This window comes from Bombina bombina, chromosome 1 (genome assembly GCF_027579735.1).
Source record: "Bombina bombina isolate aBomBom1 chromosome 1, aBomBom1.pri, whole genome shotgun sequence".
Taxonomy (NCBI): Eukaryota; Metazoa; Chordata; class Amphibia; order Anura; family Bombinatoridae; genus Bombina; species Bombina bombina.
Genome location: NC_069499.1, coordinates 215,554,642 through 215,576,931, shown reverse-complemented (window position 1 = coordinate 215,576,931; position 22,290 = coordinate 215,554,642). Strand labels below are relative to the sequence as shown.

The 22,290-nt window shown below is 38.6% G+C and overlaps 1 protein-coding gene across 1 annotated transcript in view; it reads right to left on the bottom strand.

Moving 5' to 3' along the window:
* Nucleotides 1-22,290, bottom strand: part of PLEKHH1 (pleckstrin homology, MyTH4 and FERM domain containing H1) — a 260,142-nt gene that overhangs the window by 14,484 nt on the left and 223,368 nt on the right. Inside the window, exon 26 of the mRNA XM_053697836.1 lies at nucleotides 16,049-16,178. Within this exon, the coding sequence (XP_053553811.1) occupies nucleotides 16,049-16,178 (130 nt within the window). The remainder of the gene's footprint in view (nucleotides 1-16,048; nucleotides 16,179-22,290) is intronic.

Here is a 22,290-nt window from a genome sequence, read left to right as displayed (position 1 = left end):
AGATGTTTTGTAGATGTTAAATTTATATAGCCGATCTTTTTTTAAAATTCTTTATTAATTTAAAGGACATATAACAATCATGTGCATTACATAGAGAATAATACAAACGTTTTCCAATGACAAGATTCACGTAGTACCTTAAAGGTACAGATATATTCACATCTCCTGCATTTGATCTAAATTAAAGGGACAGTCTAGTCCAAAATAAACTTTCATGATTCAGATAGAGAATGTAATTTTAAACAATTTTCCAATTTACTTTTATCACCAATTTTGCTTTGTATTCTTGGTATTCTTAGTTGAAAGCTAAACCTAGCAGGTTCATATGCAAATTTCAAAGCCCTTGAAAGCCACCTCTTCTCTCAGGGCATTTTGACAGTTTTTCACCACTAGAGAGTGTTAGTTCATGTGTTTCACATAGATAACACTGTGCTCACGCACGTTGAGTTCCAGTGAGCCAGCTCTGATTGGCTAAAATGGATGTCTGTCAAAAGAACTGAAATAAGGGGGCAGTTTGCAGAGGTTTAGATACAAGGTAATCACAGAGGTAAAAAGTATATTAATATAACTGTGATGGTTATGCAAAACTAGGAAATGGGTAATAAAGGGATTATCTATCTTTTTAAACAATACAAATTCTGGTGTAGACTGTCCCTTTAATGTATGTCCTTACATTTTCTATTATAATAAAATTCAACTGGTCATCCTCCCAAGGTCTAATTCCAGTCCCCAGGGTGTCATTTTCCGGTCTTATGGTTTGTTCTGAAGTAATTTAAACTACTAGCCATAAATGGGGAGTACCCTCGTCAAAGTTGAGCTGCCATTCCCCCAATCAATTGGGCATTCAAGATGAAGTCAGTATTTCGGATGGGGTATAACATTTACGTCTGTTGGGTTTTATCTAGGGTGAGCAGATAGATCTCCCACTTACTCATAAAACGGTTTGTTCGTCTCTGAATATCCCCTAGTGTCTGCTTGCTCATAGAGCAGCTGTTGATGTATTTCTCTTTTTAACTGAGTCAGAGTTGGGGCATCTTTACTCAGCCAATTTTTAAAAATGGTTTTCCTCGCTTGTAGAAGAAAATTGTGAGTTTCCAGGGCAAAGGGTTGGGATGGAACACCATTAACTAGAATCACGGCTTGTGGCGCAGAGTATAGAATTTTGAGTACTTGTAAAAAGTCTCCTGTAATCCCGAATTGTTTGAGAGTAAAAAATAAGTGATTCCAAAGAACCAAGTCGAAAGCTTTTTTTGCGTCTACAAGTAGAGCGCAGGCTTCTTTGACCTTTGTTACTTTCCCTAGGTTTCTGCGACTCCAGTAATGTGTTAGAAGGAATTGTAGTGTACGGATATTGGTTACTGCTGATCTACCCTTCACAAAACCAGTTTGGTTTTTCTTCATAAATGGAAAGAGTCCACAGCTACATTCATTACTTTTGGGAAAAAGAACCTGGCCACCAGGAGGAGGGAAAGACACCCCAGCCAAAGGCTTAAATACTCCTCCCACTTCCCTCATCCCCCAGTCATTCTTTGCCTTTTGCCCCAGGAGGTTGGCAGAGAAGTGTCAGAATAATTTGTTTTGTCTCTTATGGAGAGTAGTACTCTTCGACATGGGATGGGAGTTTTAAGTAATCCTGTCAGTCTCTCAGTGAGAGCCTGGATGAAAGTTAGAGTCCGGAGATGCCTGCGTCTTCTCTCAAGTCCATGGCGGAGGCATTGCTACTATTCGTCACACTTGAAGTGCTGTGTTCCTGTTTCCACAACGTAGATTCTGGTAAGATTGTTTCATTTTACTTCTTCATGAATGTATTGTAACACAAATTTTTTCCGGTAAGGTACAGGATTTACTAAACTATAGGGTTTCAGTGGGGCTCCTTTTGTATCTTGGAATCAAGGGTTAATATCTCCTAAGGGGGACTGTTGAACAGGGTTTTTTTTTAATCATGTTTGTTATGTGATTTAACCTGCTTATGTGTAGTGTTACTGAGGCTCATGGCTTTGGAACATAAAGGCCTTGTAAGTGACGCAACCTTGTGGTTGGGCGCGCTTTTTTTTTTGACTGTACGATTCACCTTGTGACCGGGCGTGCTAACTTCTGTTTTTCCCATTTCCACATTCCTGACTGTGTGGCGACGGAGAATTTCTGGTCCACGGGTGTCTGGTTCCTAGGAGGTGGTGAGTGCCCCAGCCATTGTGGGTGTCAGGTGCCGTTTAAATTCTTTATGATATAGTCCAGTTTTTTTGTATTCCTTATCCAGTTATGGAGGATTCTGCTGTTGAGATTGTTCAAATTTCCGATTCAGATTCTTTGTCTTGCGAGGAATGTGAATTGGCCCGTTGACACTTGTCAGTCAGTTATGTTCCGTATGCCGTATTAGAGTGCATTGTTCCTCAGGCTTGAGGAATCAAGGGACTGCATCTGAGTCATCCGCCTCTGGGGGTCCTATCCTCCGAGAGGTGAGTTCCCTACCGCTCCCTACTACTACACATGTGGGTAACCCAGATTATGTATATCCCTCCTTGGCGGGTGGATTGTTCCCCCCGGAGGTTACAGCACGTTTCTGCTTTCACATACTCTTGGCGATTGCACGTCTGCAAAGTCCAGATGTTTATTTCCGATTGTGCTCATGCCCTATTATCCCGGGTCTCCCGGCCATGGGAGGGCCTGGGCAGTTTTCTGTGGGCGTAACTGTCCCTGAGTGTTGTGCCTTTCGTTACAGACAGGTGCGCCTTAAGAGTTCTTCTCAGGCATGTTTTTGAGCTGCTAGGGGACCCTATCCATAATGGTTATGGGAATCCACAGTCTTCTTCGATTGGCTCACCTCATTAGACAAAAAGGAATGAAGTAATCTCCTTATAGTCTTGTTTCTTGAGATCCCCCCCAGTTTTGTTTGGAAGAACAGGGTTCTGTTGAGCTGGTCCTGCGGTTTGTCTGTTTCTCTTGGGCGTTAATGTCTGTTAATTTTTCTCCCTCTCTAAGGGTGAAGTTAGGCGACCTGACAGTTATGGCCCTGGTTGCAGGTTGGTCCTGCTTGGGCTCAGATCTTCTGTCTCGTGGGTTGTTCAGACATGTGGCGCCTATTCTGCCTGCCTGGTCCGGTTGAGGCGCTGAGTGCTTACTTTTATTTCCGTTGCTTGTTTTTATTTTACAAGTTTCAGCTAAGCATTCTGAAGAGGACTTGTGGGTCCGTGAGGCATGGAGGATTGACAGTCCTCATAAGCCTTTTGAGTGGTTGACACTCCTCTGCCATCCTCCTGTGACAAAAGGCAAAGAATGACTGGGGGATGAGGGAAGTGGGGGAGGTATGTAAGCCTTTGGCTGGGGTGCCTTTGCCTCCTCCTGGTGGCCAGGTTCTTAATTCCCACAAGTAATGAATGAAGCCGTGGACTCTCCTCCCCTTTAGATGGAAATCCCCATAACTGTTCCCAATAATCTCCCTAAAGGAGATATTAACCCCCTGATCCTATTGAGGTATAGAGGAATCACTGTGACCCTTTACAGGAGTCCCTGCCATAACAATAAAGCGGACTTACCCTCTAGGATCCATGCTGTGGAACAGATACAGCCTCTCAAGTGTGACAGCCTTGTAGTGACGCTCTGACAGGGACCTGAGTGATTAAAAGCAAGCAGTGAAACTCAGCTAACAACTTCTTAGCAATCAGTGTTGACAACAGCCTGGATGGTTTCACAGAAAAACTTTCCCTGCATCTCCAGAATCTAACTTTCATCAATACTCTCACTGAGAGGCTTATATGATTATTTAAAACTTCAGTCCTCTCTTGAAGGGAACATACCCATTACAGGACTATCCAAATCTTCTGACACTTCTCTACCCCCCTCCTCTAGTGATGAAAGGCAAAGAATGACTGGGAGGATAGGGGAAGTGGGAGGGATATTTAAGCCTTTGGCTGGGGTGTCTTTGCCTCCTCCTGGTGGCCAGGTGTTGTATTTCCCAACAGTAAGGAATGAAGTTGTGGACTCCCCCTGCCTTATGGAAAGAAATAGGGAATTAAGAGTAAAAAAGACAGAGAGCTATAAAGTGTCATGTCCCAAGGTAATGGATAAGGCTAGTCTGACTATGACACAAGAATGGTGGACTTTCATGTGCTGCCACTCCCAAAAAATAGACTTTGCTATTCAGCAACACATGCGTCCATATCAAAGCCAAAGCCAAGCCAATACTTTTCTTAATGAAAAGGAACAGTAGACTGAACATTTTACCCAAAGCCAGTCTCAAATGTATAAGAACAATAAAACTTGGTAAAGGTGTGCAAGAAAGAAGCAGAAAACCATATTTACAGTTGTTTCAACAAAGCAGTGTGGGTAGCCAACAAGGGGGAAGACATGGAAAGTGTGTCGTACACCAGGATATTGCACAGGGAGGACGTCTTAGGTTAGCATAGGCTATATAAATGAAAAAGTGTAGCTGGCGAGGGCTTGAATGTTTCTAGAACCTTATGGGGGCCAGAATGAAATATAATCTAATATCGTGATGGAAACTAGACCAGTGTGCACACTTTCTGTAAAGTAGAGGAGTATGAGGAATGGAGAGCAATGCCCAATGAAGGTATACATATACCCAATATGAACTTCTGAGAAAATCTTCAAAGCGCTAATATTTGGTATTAAATGCCATCAGTCCTAGCGGGATTAAGTTGTGGTGAAGAAATGAACCATGATAGAATCTGGGTAAGAATATTTGGTTAGCATACAAGTTGTGCTTTCTAATTAAGAACAATTTCTGGTAGGTCATACTGGAGTAATGAGGAATATAATTTTTTTTTAACAATCAAAAAAAATGTATGCTTGACAGAAGGTCTAATAAATGTCCATGATGTTGAGCAGAACACCTGGTGGTCCATGAGTGGATCCTTGAATTTGTGATGAGAGCCCATAAGATCTAGATTTAATTGGTGACACCTTTCTCCTACTTAGGGGAATGGTTCCTCAATATGATCTACCCACAAGTGTATTTCCTACCATTTGCGATGACTAACAATTATCATACTGAATTGAGCAATAGCTTCCACTTTTAAGTAGCAGATTTGATGGCTGATATACAAGTCTGATGTTATATTGTCTGACTAAATGTGCAGGAAGGCATATTTTAGGAGACTTTTTATACCTTAAATGCATTGTAAACCACTCAAATCTACAGAAAATTGATGTACAGCATGTACTGCATAGCACTCTCTTCAAGTCCCAAACAACTCCCCAGCTGAAGAGACCGGCATCATCAGAGATCACCGTCTACTTCAGTCAAGCCAGGAATTACACCCCTTGCTAAGTGAGGAGTGATACAGAACTATCCAATGTAAGAGAAAATGGGCCTTTAACAGATGTGAAAAAGGGTAAACAAAGCCTCCTTAATTGATACTACTAGAAGACCTATGACTATCATTTAGGAAGTTGGGATGGAAGTTGCTCTAGGGACTAATGGAAAATTACCTTACAAGGGAATATGATCAATCATTTGTGGGGAAAGCCTTCATGGTTGTCAAATGTAGTTGTACTGGCCTTAGTGAAACATTTTGTGAATATGGAAAACCTGAATGCTACAAATTGAAAATGTTGGTCCCAAATGTGGAACAAAGGAAGAAAAATTGTGAGAGAGAATTTTATTGTCTGGGTGCTATGATTTGAGACTTTTCAATTTTACTGAATGGTACTAGATTACATTTTTAAACAAGAAGTCCATGGAATCCCTTTTCTAGTATTGATGAAAAAAACAGCCTTTCCTAGAGATAATGGACATGAAAAAAAAAGGTTTGTGTTGTTACTCAATAGAATATAAAAGGCCTGTTTGCCCACTGAATGGTTTGAAAAAATTAGAATGGAGAAAGTGGCGACAAAGGGGAATAAACTATTTGGGGGGTTTTTCCTTTGGAATTTTTCTTTGTCGGAAGATCACATCAGATGGAAAACGTCCGACATTTACATTGTTGTTATTTCTGTCTTAACATTTAAAAAAAAAAACCCTGCAATTTTCATAAAGTGTATAGAGTTTTTATATCTCCTCTACTCTTTTTGTTTCAGAGCCAGTGTAACTACCGTTAACAGATATTTCCTGTGCATTGAGCAGAAAGAAAATCTCATCAATCAAGGAAGATAATGAAACAAAACTGGTGGTAAAGGAGATTATGGAACCCTAATTCATCTGGGATTAAAATATCTGAGTAATTAAAAGGAGTTAGATGATTCAGACAGCTGTGTTTTAAAAACAAAGGTTCAGCTTACAATGATAAAGAGAGAGTGTGGTCTATCCTTGGCAGTAGATGAAAAGTTGGAAATGTGTACCATGCTAGTATTGGTGCTATTCATTATCTAGCTGTAATGCTGACAGTCTTGATAAATAATTAAAAAAATGAGTAAGAGAACACTCTCCAGATACAAACAAGCCAAAAATAAATATGTCATTGGAAAGCAGCAGCTTTTTTCAGAAAAATGGGAACTGTCTGATATGGCTGAAGAGTGTTGCCAAAGGGGTGGAGTTAGAGTTGCACCAGTGCTTGGAGTCTTCCTGTACACATTGTGGGCAATTTAAAGGGACATTAAAGTATTTTCTTTAAATAAAAATACATAATACATAATATATTAATAATTAAGTGTAGCATTGTAAAATACCTACATACAAACTAAGGGCTAGATTACGAGTGACGTGCTGTTGTACGCAAGCAAAAAGTAGTTTATCGCAGCTCTTTGAGACCCGTTGTGTTATAGATTGAAAAGAAGCAAGACACCGCAGTGACCAGTATTGATCAGAGTCTAACCTACAGGTCTGGAGGAAGTAAGTGGTATTGCCTAGTTGTGAGACCAGGAGACGACACAATTGGGAAGTCAGGGGAGCCCTGGACTCAAGCCGCTTAGTAGAGCGGGAGCAATCAGCCCTGCTGAGTAGCTGGGGTTGGCTACTGTGTAGCAGACATTCTCCTAAGAGTTGAGATAGTACACAGAACTTGGAGCCTCCTAACAGGCTCTGTGACTCTCTACCTTCATGAGGTAGAAACGCTATACCCTGGCCTTTACCACAAAGAGAAATGTTTACAAGCAAGGGTGCTTTTTGGAGGGTGTGCATTCCAGAATCGTAAGTACTTAGGACTATATGTGCTTTAGAGATCTGAAGGGGGTAAGACAAACTTGATCCCCTGCAATAGTCTCATTCTTTATACTCTTGGAACTGTCCTCTTGGACTATCCTGTCTATGCCCTATTCTTTTAATATGGGATTCTGACATAAAACAAGACTATTCAGTCAAGGGTTATTATTATTATATACTCTCCCACTGTACTTGACTATCTGTGGATGCTTTTTGTCTACACTTGCCTTATTTTATATTGTATTGAGAATGTTCTTATGATGCATACTTGTAGATATGCCTGGACAATACATTTCAGACACAGGCATTGGTTCTGGAGAATGACATGGTTTTTGTTCTACTTTCTATAGCCCCTTATGATGGTTATTATGCCTGATGCTTACGAGCAATATTGTGAGTCATCACCTTGGGGATGGATAAATATGTCATATAACTTTTTTTTTGAAGAATAATAGCTGAAGTCTTCATATGCACATGCTTATTTAAGCATATAGGGGGGCATATTGGAAGATGAGGGGCTACCTCCTTGATTGTTGACAGATATTACTTTTTGACAACCCCACCTTAAAGTTAGTATGTTTTTATTGCTGTCTCTGCCCTGCAGTCTGCGGCCAGGAGGCAAGGGGGATTTAATGTCTCCCTAAGAGGTTATGGGAAATGTTGTTTGATTACTTTGCAATCTTCTTTTTTGTGAGGTTTCACCTTTTAAAGCCCCACTTAGCCATGAGTTTAGAGAACCACTCCCTAGCCTAGTCAAATGAGAATACTCCTCTATAGAAAGACCCATTATTCAGATTGTTGCATTTCGCTCTGTAAACTACACCTGATTTTTTCCCCCCTTGCATAACTAAGTAAGTAGAGTACCTCTATGGCCTTAGTTCATTCCTCTCCCTATAGTTAAATGTATACGTTTTGCAGGTGCTCTATAAGACTTGGTATAACCTATATTCGCTTTTTATGCTGATTCAAGTACCCCTCCTTTCCCTCTACGATTCTTAATATGTTCAGCTGACAATTCTTCTACTAATATGCTAAGATGCAATGTTTCCAATAAGTGTTTTGACGTTATTAGGATAATTGTCTTCTAACTGGTTTAGCAATTAGCTTATTGTATTTTAACTCAAAGTTGTTGTTTTTTAAGTTTAATAGTGGCTTTATCACATAAATAAAATGACATCAATGGAAATAGGTCTATATGTTTTAAGTCCAAAAGTGCTTAATTTCTTTTCCTAACCCTATTATTTCCCCTTACTCTAATGCTCTGCGGCGGGTGGTCCATGAGAGACCACTATCTAACATTAGGGGAATTATTGGTAACTTCAGTCTTTGTAATATCACCAGGGAGTGATTAATGTAATCTCATTGGGGTGTTTAAGTTTTATTTCATCATATTGAACCCAGGCTAACTCTTAAGTATATTCTAATCTTCATCTATATTTGCATCCTTCATTGTTAAATGATGCTTGTTTTTCCTGATTTTTTAATACTATACAACTACCTTTTATATGCTATTGCTTTTTAAAATACTCGCCCATATACTATGAAAATGACAAGGTCTAATATTGACCCAAATAAGTTTCATAACAGTTATAAGGATTAGGAGGGGGCCACATAGTGAACAAAATTGCCATTTACCATCTGTAATAAGTTCCTTATAATTCTCTTCATCCTATAGGATCCTGGAGAGATAACATAATTTATGTAAGAACTTACCTGATAAATTCATTTATTTCATATTAGCAAGAGTCCATGAGCTAGTGACGTATGGGATATACATTCCTACCAGGAGGGGCAAAGTTTCCCAAACCTCAAAATGCCTATAAATACACCCCTCACCACACCCACAATTCAGTTTAACGAATAGCCAAGAAGTGGGGTGATAAAAAAGTGCAAAAGCATATAAAATAAGGAATTGGAATAATTGTGCTTTATACAAAAATCATAACCACCACAAAAAAAGGGCGGGCCTCATGGACTCTTGCTAATATGAAAGAAATGAATTTATCAGGTAAGTTCTTACATAAATTATGTTTTCTTTCATGTAATTAGCAAGAGTCCATGAGCTAGTGACGTATGGGATAATGACTACCCAAGATGTGGATCTTTCCACACAAGAGTCACTAGAGAGGGAGGGATAAAATAAAGACAGCCAATTCCTGCTGAAAATAATCCACACCCAAAATAAAGTTTAATGAAAAACATAAGCAGAAGATTCAAACTGAAACCGCTGCCTGAAGTACTTTTCTACCAAAAACTGCTTCAGAAGAAGAAAATACATCAAAATGGTAGAATTTAGTAAAAGTATGCAAAGAGGACCAAGTTGCTGCTTTGCAAATCTGATCAATCGAAGCTTCATTCCTAAACGCCCAGGAAGTAGAAACTGACCTAGTAGAATGAGCTGTGATCCTCTGAGGCGGAGTTTTACCCGACTCAACATAGGCAAGATGAATTAAAGATTTCAACCAAGATGCCAAAGAAATGGCAGAAGCTTTCTGGCCTTTTCTAGAACCGGAAAAGATAACAAATAAACTAGAAGTATTTCGGAAAGACTTAGTAGCTTCAACATAATATTTCAAAGCTCTAACAACATCCAAAGAATGCAACGATTTCTCCTTAGAATTCTTAGGATTAGGACATAATGAAGGAACCACAATTTCTCTACTAATGTTGTTGGAATTCACAACTTTAGGTAAAAATTCAAAAGAAGTTCGCAACACTGCCTTATCCTGATTAAAAATCAGAAAAGGAGACTCACAAGAAAGAGCAGATAATTCAGAAACTCTTCTGGCAGAAGAGATTGCCAAAAGGAACAAAACTTTCCAAGAAAGTAATTTAATGTCCAATGAATGCATAGGTTCAAACGGAGGAGCTTGAAGAGCCCCCAGAACCAAATTCAAACTCCAAGGAGGAGAAATTGACTTAATGACAGGTTTTATACGAACCAAAGCTTGTACAAAACAATGAATATCAGGAAGAATAGCAATCTTTCTGTGAAAAAGAACAGAAAGAGCAGAGATTTGACCTTTCAAGGAACTTGCGGACAAACCCTTATCTAAACCATCCTGAAGAAACTGTAAAATTCTCGGTATTCTAAAAGAATGCCAAGAAAAATGATGAGAAAGACACCAAGAAATATAGGTCTTCCAGACTCTATAATATATCTCTCTAGATACAGATTTACGCGCCTGTAACATAGTATTAATCACAGAGTCAGAGAAACCTCTTTGACCAAGAATCAAGCATTCAATCTCCATACCTTTAAATTTAAGGATTTCAGATCCTGATGGAAAAAAGGACCTTGCGACAGAAGGTCTGGTCTTAACGGAAGAGTCCAAGGTCGGCAAGAAGCCATCCGGACAAGATCCGCATACCAAAACCTGTGAGGCCATGCCGGAGCTACCAGCAGAACAAACGAGCATTCCTTCAGAATCTTGGAGATTACTCTTGGAAGAAGAACTAGAGGCGGAAAGATATAGGCAGGATGATACTTCCAAGGAAGTGATAATGCATCCACTGCCTCCGCCTGAGGATCCCGGGATCTGGATAGATACCTGGGAAGTTTCTTGTTTAGATGAGACGCCATCAGATCTATTTCTGGAAGTTCCCACATTTGAACAATCTGAAGAAATACCTCTGGGTGAAGAGACCATTCGCCCGGATGCAACGTTTGGCGACTGAGATAATCCGCTTCCCAATTGTCTATACCTGGGATATGAACCGCAGAGATTAGACAGGAGCTGGATTCCGCCCAAACCAGAATTCGAGATACTTCTTTCATAGCCAGAGGACTGTGAGTCCCTCCTTGATGATTGATGTATGCCACAGTTGTGACATTGTCTGTCTGAAAACAAATGAACGATTCTCTCTTCAGAAGAGGCCAAAACTGAAGAGCTCTGAAAATTGCACGGAGTTCCAAAATATTGATCGGTAATCTCACCTCCTGAGATTCCCAAACTCCTTGTGCTATCAGAGATCCCCACACTGCTCCCCAACCTGTGAGACTTGCATCTGTTGAAATTACAGTCCAGGTCGGAAGCACAAAAGAAGCCCCTGAATTAAACGATGGTGATCTGTCCACCACGTTAGAGAGTGTCGTACAATCGGTTTTAAAGATATTAATTGAGATATCTTTGTGTAATCCTTGCACCATTGATTCAGCATACAGAGCTGAAGAGGTCGCATGTGAAAACGAGCAAAGGGGATCGCGTCCGATGCAGCAGTCATAAGACCTAGAATTTCCATGCATAAGGCTACCGAAGGGAATGATTGTGACTGAAGATTTCGACAAGCTGAAATCAATTTTAGACGTCTCTTGTCTGTTAAAGACAGAGTCATGGACACTGAATCTATCTGGAAACCCAGAAAGGTTACCCTTGTCTGAGGAATCAATGAACTTTTTGGTAAATTGATCCTCCAACCATGATCTTGAAGAAACAACACAAGTCGATTCGTATGAGATTCTGCTAAATGTAAAGACTGAGCAAGTACCAAGATATCGTCCAAATAAGGAAATACCCCAATACCCTGTTCTCTGATTACAGACAGAAGGGCACCGAGAACCTTTGTAAAAATTCTTGGAGCTGTAGCTAGGCCAAACGGCAGAGCCACAAACTGGTAATGCTTGTCCAGAAAAGAGAATCTCAGGAACTGATAATGATCTGGATGAATCGGAATATGCAGATATGCATCCTGTAAATCTATTGTGGACATATAATGCCCTTGCTGAACAAAAGGCAAGATAGTCCTTACAGTTACCATTTTGAACGTTGGTATCCTTACATAACGATTCAATATTTTTAGATCCAGAACTGGTCTGAAGGAATTCTCCTTCTTTGGTACAATGAAGAGATTTGAATAAAACCCCATCCCCTGTTCCGAAACTGGAACTGGCATAATTACTCCAGCCAACTCTAGATCTGAAACACAATTCAGAAATGCTTGAGCTTTCACTGGATTTACTGGGACACGGGAAAGAAAAAATCTCTTTGCAGGAGGTCTCATCTTGAAACCAATTCTGTACCCTTCTGAAACAATGTTCTGAATCCAAAGATTGTGAACAGAATTGATCCAAATTTCTTTGAAAAAACGTAACCTGCCCCCTACCAGCTGAGCTGGAATGAGGGCCGCACCTTCATGTGGACTTAGAAGCAGGCTTTGCCTTTCTAGAAGGCTTGGATTTATTCCAGACTGGAGATGGTTTCCAAACTGAAACTGCTCCTGAGGATGAAGGATCAGGCTTTTGTTCTTTGTTGAAACGAAAGGAACGAAAACGATTATTAGCCCTGTTTTTACCCTTAGATTTTTTATCCTGTGGTAAAAAAGTTCCTTTCCCACCAGTAACAGTTGAGATAATAGAATCCAACTGAGAACCAAATAATTTGTTACCCTGGAAAGAAATGGAAAGTAGAGTTGATTTAGAAGCCATATCAGCATTCCAAGTCTTAAGCCATAAAGCTCTTCTAGCTAAAATAGCTAGAGACATAAACCTGACATCAACTCTGATAATATCAAAAATGGCATCACAGATAAAATTATTAGCATGCTGAAGAAGAATAATAATATTATGAGAATCATGATCCGTTACTTGTTTTCAACCAAAAAGTTGAAGCTGCAGCAACATCAGCCAATGATATAGCAGGTCTAAGAAGATTACCTGAACACAGATAAGCTTTTCTTAGAAAGGATTCAATTTTCCTATCTAAAGGATCCTTAAACGAAGTACCATCTGACGTAGGAATAGTAGTACGTTTAGCAAGGGTAGAAATAGCCCCATCAACTCTAGGGATTTTGTCCCAAAATTCTAATCTGTCAGACGGCACAGGATATAATTGCTTAAAACGTTTAGAAGGAGTAAATGAATTACCCAATTTATCCCATTCTTTAGAAATTACTTCAGAAATAGCATTAGGAACAGGAAAAACTTCTGGAATAACCACAGGAGATTTAAATACCTTATCTAAACGTTTAGAATTAGTATCAAGAGGACCAGAATCCTCTATTTCTAAAGCAATTAGTACTTCTTTAAGTAAAGAACGAATAAATTCCATTTTAAATAAATATGAAGATTTATCAGCATCAATCTCTGAGACAGAATCCTCTGAACCAGAAGAGTCATCAGAATCAGAATGATGATGTTCATTTAAAAATTCATCTGTAGGGAGAGAAGTTTTAAAAGATTTTTTATGTTTTCTAGAAGGAGAAATAACAGACAGCCTTCTTGATGGATTCAGAAACAAAATCTCTTATGTTATCAGGAACATTCAGCACCTTAGATGTTGAAGGAACTGCAACAGGCAATGGTACATTACTAAAGGAAATATTATCTGCATTAACAAGTTTGTCATGACAATTAATACAAACAACAGCCGGAGGAATAGCTACCAAAAGTTTACAGCAGATACACTTAGCTTTGGTAGTTCCAGCACTAGACAGCGATTTTCCTGAAGTATCTTCTGACTCAGATGCAACGTGAGACATCTTGCAATATGTAAGAGAAAAAACAACATATAAAGCAAAATTGATCAAATTCCTTAAATGACAGTTTCAGGAATGGGAAAAAATGCCAAAGAACAAGCTTCTAGCAACCAGAAGCAATGAAAAATGAGACTTAAATAATGTGGAGACAAAAGCGACGCCCATATTTTTTAGCGCCAAATAAGACGCCCACATTATTTGGCGCCTAAATGCTTTTGGCGCCAAAAATGACGCCACATCCGGAACGCCGACATTTTTGGCGCAAAAGAACGTCAAAAAATGACGCAACTTCCGGCGACACGTATGACGCCGGAAACGGAAAAGATTTTTTGCACCAAAAAAGTCCGCGCCAAGAATGACGCAATAAAATGAAGCATTTTCAGCCCCCGCGAGCCTAACAGCCCACAGGGAAAAAAAGAGTCAAATTTTTAAGGTAAGAAAAAATGTTTGATTCAAATGCATTATCCCAAATATGAAACTGACTGTCTGAAAATAAGGAATGTTGAACATTCTGAGTCAAGGCAAATAAATGTTTGAATACATATATTTAGAACTTTATAAACAAAGTGCCAAACCATAGCTTAGAGTGTCACAGAAAATAAGATTTACTTACCCCAGGACACTCATCTACATGTTTGTAGAAAGCCAAACCAGTACTGAAACGAGAATCAGCAGAGGTAATGGTATATAAATAAGAGTATATCGTCGATCTGAAAAGGGAGGTAAGAGATGAATCTCTACGACCGATAACAGAGAACCTATGAAATAGACCCCGTAGAAGGAGATCACTGCATTCAAATAGGCAATACTCTCCTCACATCCCTCTGACATTCACTGCACGCTGAGAGGAAAACCGGGCTCCAACTTGCTGCGGAGCGCATATCAACGTAGAATCTAGCACAAACTTACTTCACCACCTCCATAGGAGGCAAAGTTTGTAAAACTGAATTGTGGGTGTGGTGAGGGGTGTATTTATAGGCATTTTGAGGTTTGGGAAACTTTGCCCCTCCTGGTAGGAATGTATATCCCATACGTCACTAGCTCATGGACTCTTGCTAATTACATGAAAGAAATAGATATTACCAATGCTACACCTTTTGACTCTGACTTTAATTTTTGACCTGGTAGGTCCAAAAAAAGTGGCCTGTTAAATAGCACAGAAGGTTTTCAGCTCTGAGAGTGAACTATTTTTTTATACAGAGTTCTTCTAGTTTATCTCTTCAAATTTTAAAATTGAGGTTTTAACTATTTTGATCATATATTCAGAAAGGTTCATATATCACCATTAGTTAATTTCCATTGAATTGACCTCCTAGATCTTGCTGTACATAATTTGTAAAAGGATATCCTTATTTTAGATCTATCATTTTATCAGTTTTGTTGAATGTACCATGCAATATTTATTATTTTTCTTGTATGACATAAAAAAAAATCAAACAAACAAACAAAATGCGCATTTTCATAATAGAAGTGAATTGGAAAGTTGTTTAAAACTGCATGCTCTGTCTGAATCATGAAGGTTTAATCTGGACTTTAGTGTCCCTTTAAACCCTTTATCTCCCTTAGTTGTGGTTGTTAATGCTAGCTGCTTTTCAATCACAATACTCTCCACAAAACCAAAAAGTGTTTAACATTCCTTTACACCCTAATACAGTGTAATGATAGGAAGTAGTAACAAGCTATAAACCAAATGAATGGCTATGACGGTCTTGCAAGAACCAGTAGAGGCACTATACAGAATAGATCTCCTCTCTCAATATGACTGCTGAGATGCAACACTTCACGAACACTCAAACTGCTGCCACTTAAATCAATTCTATTATCAAGTTTCCGGGTAAAACATCAAACGAAAGCATTCAGAGACTGAAATTTCAAAGGGTGTTAAACCATCTGTCAATAATTAGCCTAATCTCACAAGCTGCCACATTAGAAAGAAAATACTTTAAGGGACAGTCTAGTCAAAATTAAACTTTCATTATTCATATTGGGGATGCAATATTAAACAGCTTGCCAGTTTATTTTTATCATCAAATTTGCTTTTTTCTCTTTGTCTTCTATATATATATATATATATATATATATAACATTGTGCTCACTAATGTGGAGTAATTGATAAATCAGCGCGGATTTGCTAGAATGCAAGTATTTCAAAAGAACTGAAATAAGGGGGGCAGTCTGCAGAAGCTTAGATACAAGGTAATCACAGAGGTAAAAGGTGTATTAATAGAACAGTGTTGGTTTTGCAAAACTGTGGAATGGTGTAATAAATATCTATCTTTTTAAACAAACATTTTGGAGTAGACTGTCCCTTTAAGATCACTGGTTGTTTTTGTCATCTAGAGACTGTTCAATGTAGACTCATAAATCTGCTATAAATATTTCATTATACATTCTTATGATAGATACATACACAAACAAATACTCTTACTACCAAACTGTAGTGAATAATTATGTATGATAAACTTGAAATGTGCTTACTTTTGCAGTGAAAAGCTTTGCTCCGAAGAGAGGCCACTTTCTTGCCACTGTTAGATATGTACGGATACATTCTGTCCCTGAGCAGCTTCGGAGTGCTGTCCACTTAGCTGCCACACTATCAGCTAACCTTCTGGAAAAAAAACACAGAGCAGAGGGTAGCTAGTCAGTTATGTCACAATATATTATGTTTTAGGAACAAAAGAAAAATGCCTAGTTATGTTTGCCAAAGATAGTGCCTGTGATCCAAAAAGGTTTCTTCACACTTTCACATTTTTTGAAGATTATTTTGAGAAATAATTGCACGAAGAACAGTAAATAATGACGTTCTTATTAACTAATAAATTAATTTTATCACAAAGAAATTGTCAGAAATTGAAGTATAATTTTGTTCCCCACCCTTTCTAGTTTCTATATATAGGAAAGTTGTAGGAGGAGCAGAGAAGCAGAAGGACAGCAAAGAACATAACTGTACAAAAGTTAAAGGAGGAACTTCGGAATTTAAAAAGAAAAAAGACTTTTCACATTCTGTAATGAGAGTTCTGTACATATGGACCTGTGCCAAATGTTAAACCAAATGAATTGTCACATGCCTAAGATGGGGAAGACTGGAGAAGAAAAAAGTAAAGAAAAACACCAACTGCACACACCAATTTGCCAGATTGTTCCCATCAAAGTGACCAAGGCCACAGTGGAAATAAAAACCTATGAAAGTAGGCACTTGAGATCTTCTATAAATTGAGGTAAAACTGTACTGAGAATAAATCTAGAATAGTAGTAAACAACCCTTCAGAGACTACAAACCTCCAGAAATGAAGGTGGTTTACTGGCAGAAAGGTTCAGTGGAAGAGCGATTGTGGAAGAAATGCAGATTAAGATAGAAAAAAGAGAGGAAGAGAAGCACCACCAGATGATGAACCTGTCCAGTGCACCTGCAAACACAAACCCTTCTCAGATAGCTGCTGGTGGTTTATATGTTGTAGTCATTATTACATAATACGAGCCACTGCAGGTTCTCTGAACCCATATTCAAATACCCATTAATATAGTGTAACAAAACGTAAGCAAGACAAAACTGTGTCTGTTAGTGAAATATTCTTTCTTCATTTTGTACGTTTGTGTCATGTGATTAACTTTCTTCGGAAAATTTCAATTTTTCGTTACAGTAGTCAATGTTGCAAAAGGGTAAAGGCTAAGCAGAGGAGCTATTTCACATATTTATTCACTTCTGTTTAAGTATACAGGAAAACCTCAAACAAAAAAAACACGACTGTTGCATCCAAGTGGAGCAGTGTTGCTGTAGGGTAGGTGTAACAGTTATTAGTGACAGAACCAATTTTTGCATAAGAAAAGGGCTAGCGATGATAAGTGAATAACCTAAGGGTTTTACAAATCTACAAGTGTTCAATCTCCATGAGAATAACTGCAGCCTGTCTCTCAGCATGAAAAAAGGACACAAATGATGAAGGGCAGTCACTAACATAAAGCTGAAGGCTAGTGACCACATTCTGGTGGTTGTAAAGGTGTGAGTAACAGGAAGCTCCTCTAAAAGAAAAACTTGGTAAGCCTGCCTTTTGGAAAAATCGTATACAGTTTACAGTCACCAGTGTATACAAAATGGCATAAGATAATAATGTGCCTTTCACATGTATTATTATAGCATTGTGCCCTGCTACACAACTGGCTAACAATCATGCACCCTGGGAGAGATTTTGAACTTTTCTTCTGAAGTTTTTGATTCCAAAGATCATCCATAAGAGAAGCAATTGTAGTACTTTATCATTTGTGCAGGAACCTTCATCGGTAGAGGTGCAGTCACATAGATAGCAAAGCTAAGAATGCCTGGTATGATCCATCAAAGAACCTTAGGGCCTAAACTCCTGAAGAAGCTCATAAATGGGGCTCATATGGTTTTCCAGTGTCATAAGGATATAAAAACTGTTTTGGGAAAACAGCATTTTTCCTGAACAAATGTAGAAACTGTAAAGCCAAGACCAGGAAGAGTAGGATATTTAACATTTGGACAGTTTTTTCTTTCACTAAGTTGAAACTAGGAGAAAAAAAATGTATGCTTACCTTACTCCTGGTATTAAACTCCTGGCCAATAGGAGGGGCAAAGATGCCCAATATTCTACAACCTTTAAAAAGCAGGGTAAAAAAAGGAGGTGTATACTAAAACTACCACCAATTTGAAAAACTAAGAAGACAGGTCTCATGGTCTCTCAAAACCATGAAATAAACTAATCTATTAGGTAAGCATACATTTGCTTTCCTTCATAAGAGTCCTGGGATCTAATACCCAAGCTGTGAAGTCCACAAGAAAATGGGTGGGACACAAATTAAGACAGTCACCTATTTAACAGTCACTAAGACTGAAGGACGTCCCTGTCAAAAACTATCCCAAAAGAAAAGTGAGTAAAGAAGACCAAGGTGTTGCTGTGCAATCTACATAACAGAAGCCTCATTTTAAAAAGGTCCCCAAAGTGGAACTAATATAGTAGAAAAAACTAAAATTTCTGGAAGAAAATGTCCTTCTAATAAAGCCATACTTAATGAGAACTTTAACCAGGAAGCTAAAGTAACAAATGTAGTCGGACTTATACAAGTTAAAAAATATTTTAAAAATTATATGTAAAAACATAATTTATGTAAGAACTTACCTGATAAATTCATTTCTTTCATATTAGCAAGAGTCCATGAGCTAGTGACGTATGGGATATACATTCCTACCAGGAGGGGCAAAGTTTCCCAAACCTCAAAATGCCTATAAATACACCCCTCACCACACCCACAAATCAGTTTAACGAATAGCCAAGAAGTGGGGTGACAAGAAAAAAGTGCGAAAGCATAAAAAATAAGGAATTGGAATAATTGTGCTTTATACAAAAAAATCATAACCACCACAAAAAGGGTGGGCCTCATGGACTCTTGCTAATATGAAAGAAATTAATTTATCAGGTAAGTTCTTACATAAATTATGTTTTCTTTCATGTAATTAGCAAGAGTCCATGAGCTAGTGACGTATGGGATAATGAATACCCAAGATGTGGATCTTCCACGCAAGAGTCACTAGAGAGGGAGGGATAAAATAAAGACAGCCAATTCCGCTGAAAATAATCCACACCCAAAATAAAGTTTAAATTTTATAATGAAAAAAACTGAAATTATAAGCAGAAGAATGAAACTGACACAGCTGCCTGAAGTACTTTTCTACCAAAAACTGCTTCAGAAGAAGAAAACACATCAAAATGGTAGAATTTAGTAAAAGTATGCAAAGAAGACCAAGTTGCTGCTTTGCAAATCTGATCAACCAAAGCTTCATTCCTAAACGCCCAGGAAGTAGAAACTGACCTAGTAGAATGAGCTGTAATCCTTTGAGGCGGAGTTTTACCCGACTCGACAAGCATGATGAATTAAAGATTTCAACCAAGATGCCAAAGAAATGGCAGAGGCCTTCTGACCTTTCCTAGAACCGGAAAAAATAACGAATAGACTAGAAGTCTTTCGGAAATTCTTAGTAGCTTCAACATAATATTTCAAAGCTCTAACTACATCCAAAGAATGCAATGATCTCTCCTTAGAATTCTTAGGATTAGGACACAATGAAGGAACCACAATTTCTCTACTAATGTTGTTAGAATTCACAACCTTAGGCAAAAATTTAAAAGAAGTTCGCAACACCGCCTTATCCTGATGAAAAATCAGAAAAGGAGACTCACAAGAAAGAGCAGATAATTCAGAAACTCTTCTAGCAGAAGAGATGGCCAAAAGAAACAAAACTTTCCAAGAAAGTAATTTAATGTCCAGTGAATGCATCGGTTCAAACGGTGGAGCTTGAAGAGCCCCCAGAACCAAATTCAAACTCCAAGGAGGAGAAATTGACTTAACAGGTTTTATACGAACCAAAGCTTGTATAAAACAATGAATATCAGGAAGATTAGCAATCTTTCTGTGAAAAAGAACAGAAAGAGCAGAGATTTGACCTTTCAAGGAACTTGCAGACAAACCTTTATCCAAACCATCCTGAAGAAACTGTAAAATTCTCGGAATTCTAAAAGAATGCCAGGAAAAATGATGAGAAAGACACCAAGAAATGTAAGTCTTCCAGACTCGATAATATATCTTCCTAGATACAGATTTACGAGCCTGTAACATAGTATTAATCACAGAGTCAGAGAAACCTCTTTGACTAAGAATCAAGCGTTCAATCTCCATACCTTCAAATTTAAGGATTTGAGATCCTGATGGAAAAAAGGACCTTGCGACAGAAGGTCTGGTCTTAACGCAAGAGTCCACGGTTGGCAAGAGGCCATCCGGACAAGATCCGCATACCAAAACCTGTGAAGCCATGCTGGAGCCACCAGCAGAACAAACGAGCATTCCTTCAGAATCTTGGAGATTACTCTTGGAAGAAGAACTAGAGGCGGAAAGATATAGGCAGGATGATACTTCCAAGGAAGTGACAATGCATCCACTGCTTCCGCCTGAGGATCCCTGGATCTGGACAGATACCTGGGTAGTTTCTTGTTTAGATGAGAAGCCATCAGATCTATTTCTGGAAGTCCCCACATTTGAACAATCTGAAGAAATACCTCTGGGTGAAGAGACCATTCGCCCGGATGTAAAGTTTGGCAACTGAGATAATCCGCTTCCCAATTGTCTATACCTGGGATATGAACCGCAGAAATTAGACAGGAGCTGGATTCCGCCCAAACCAGTATTCGAGATACTTCTTTCATAGCCAGAGGACTGTGAGTCCCTCCTTGATGATTGATATATGCCACAGTTGTGACATTGTCTGTCTGAAAACAAATGAACGATTCTCTCTTTAGAAGAGGCCATGACTGAAGAGCTCTGAAAATTGCACGGAGTTCCAAAATATTGATTGGTAATCTCACCTCCTGAGATTCCCAAACCCCTTGTGCTGTCAGAGACCCCCAAACAGCTCCCCAACCTGTCAGACTTGCATCTGTTGAAATCACAGTCCAGGTTGGAAGAACAAAAGAAGCCCCCTGAACTAAACGATGGTGATCTGTCTACCACGTCAGAGTGTCGTACAATCGGTTTTAAAGATATCAATTGATATATCTTTGTGTAATCCCTGCACCACTGGTTCAGCATACAGAGCTGAAGAGGTCGCATGTGAAAACGAGCAAAGGGGATCGCGTCCGATGCAGCAGTCATAAGACCTAGAATTTCCATGCATAAGGCTACCGAAGGGAATGATTGAGACTGAAACGAAAACGATTATTAGACCTAAATTTACCTTTAGATTTTTTATCCTGTGGTAAAAAAGTTCCTTTCCCTCCAGTAACAGTTGAAATAATAGAATCCAACTGAGAACCAAATAATTTATTACCCTGGAAAGAAAGGGAAAGCAAAGTTGACTTAGAAGACATATCAGCATTCCAAGTCTTAAGCCATAAAGCTCTTCTAGCTAAAATAGCTAGAGACATATACCTGACATCAACCCTAATGATATCAAAGATGGCATCACAAATAAAGTTATTAGCATGTTGAAGTAGATTAACAATGCTATGAGAATTATGATCTGTTACTTGTTGCGCTAAAGCTTCTAACCAAAAAGTTGAAGCTGCAGCAACATCCGCTAAAGATAAAGCAGGTCTAAGAAGATTACCTGAACATAAGTAAGCTTTTCTTAGAAAGGATTCAATCTTCCTATCTAAAGGATCCTTAAAGGAAGTACTATCTGCCGTAGGAATAGCAGTACGTTTAGCAAGAGTAGAGACAGCCCCATCAACCTTAGGGATTTTGTCCCAAAACTCTAATCTGTCAGATGGCACAGGATATAATTGCTTAAAACGTTTAGAAGGAGAAAATGAATTACCCAAATTATTCCATTCCCTGGAGATTACTTCAGAAATAGCATCAGGGACAGGAAAAACTTCTGGAATAACTACAGGAGATTTAAAAACCTTATTTAAACGTTTAGATTTAGTATCAAGAGGACCAGAATCCTCTATTTCTAATGCAATTAAGACTTCTTTAAGTAAAGAACGAATAAATTCCATTTTGAATAAATATGAAGATTTATCAGCATCAACCTCTGAATCAGAATCCTCTGAACCAGAAGAATCATTATCAGAATCAGACAGGTAATGTAACATTACTAAAGGAAATATTATCTGCATTAACAAGTTTGTCATGACATTCATTACAAACAACAGCTGGAGGAACAGATACCACAAGTTTACAGCAGATACACTTAACTTTGGTAGATCCAG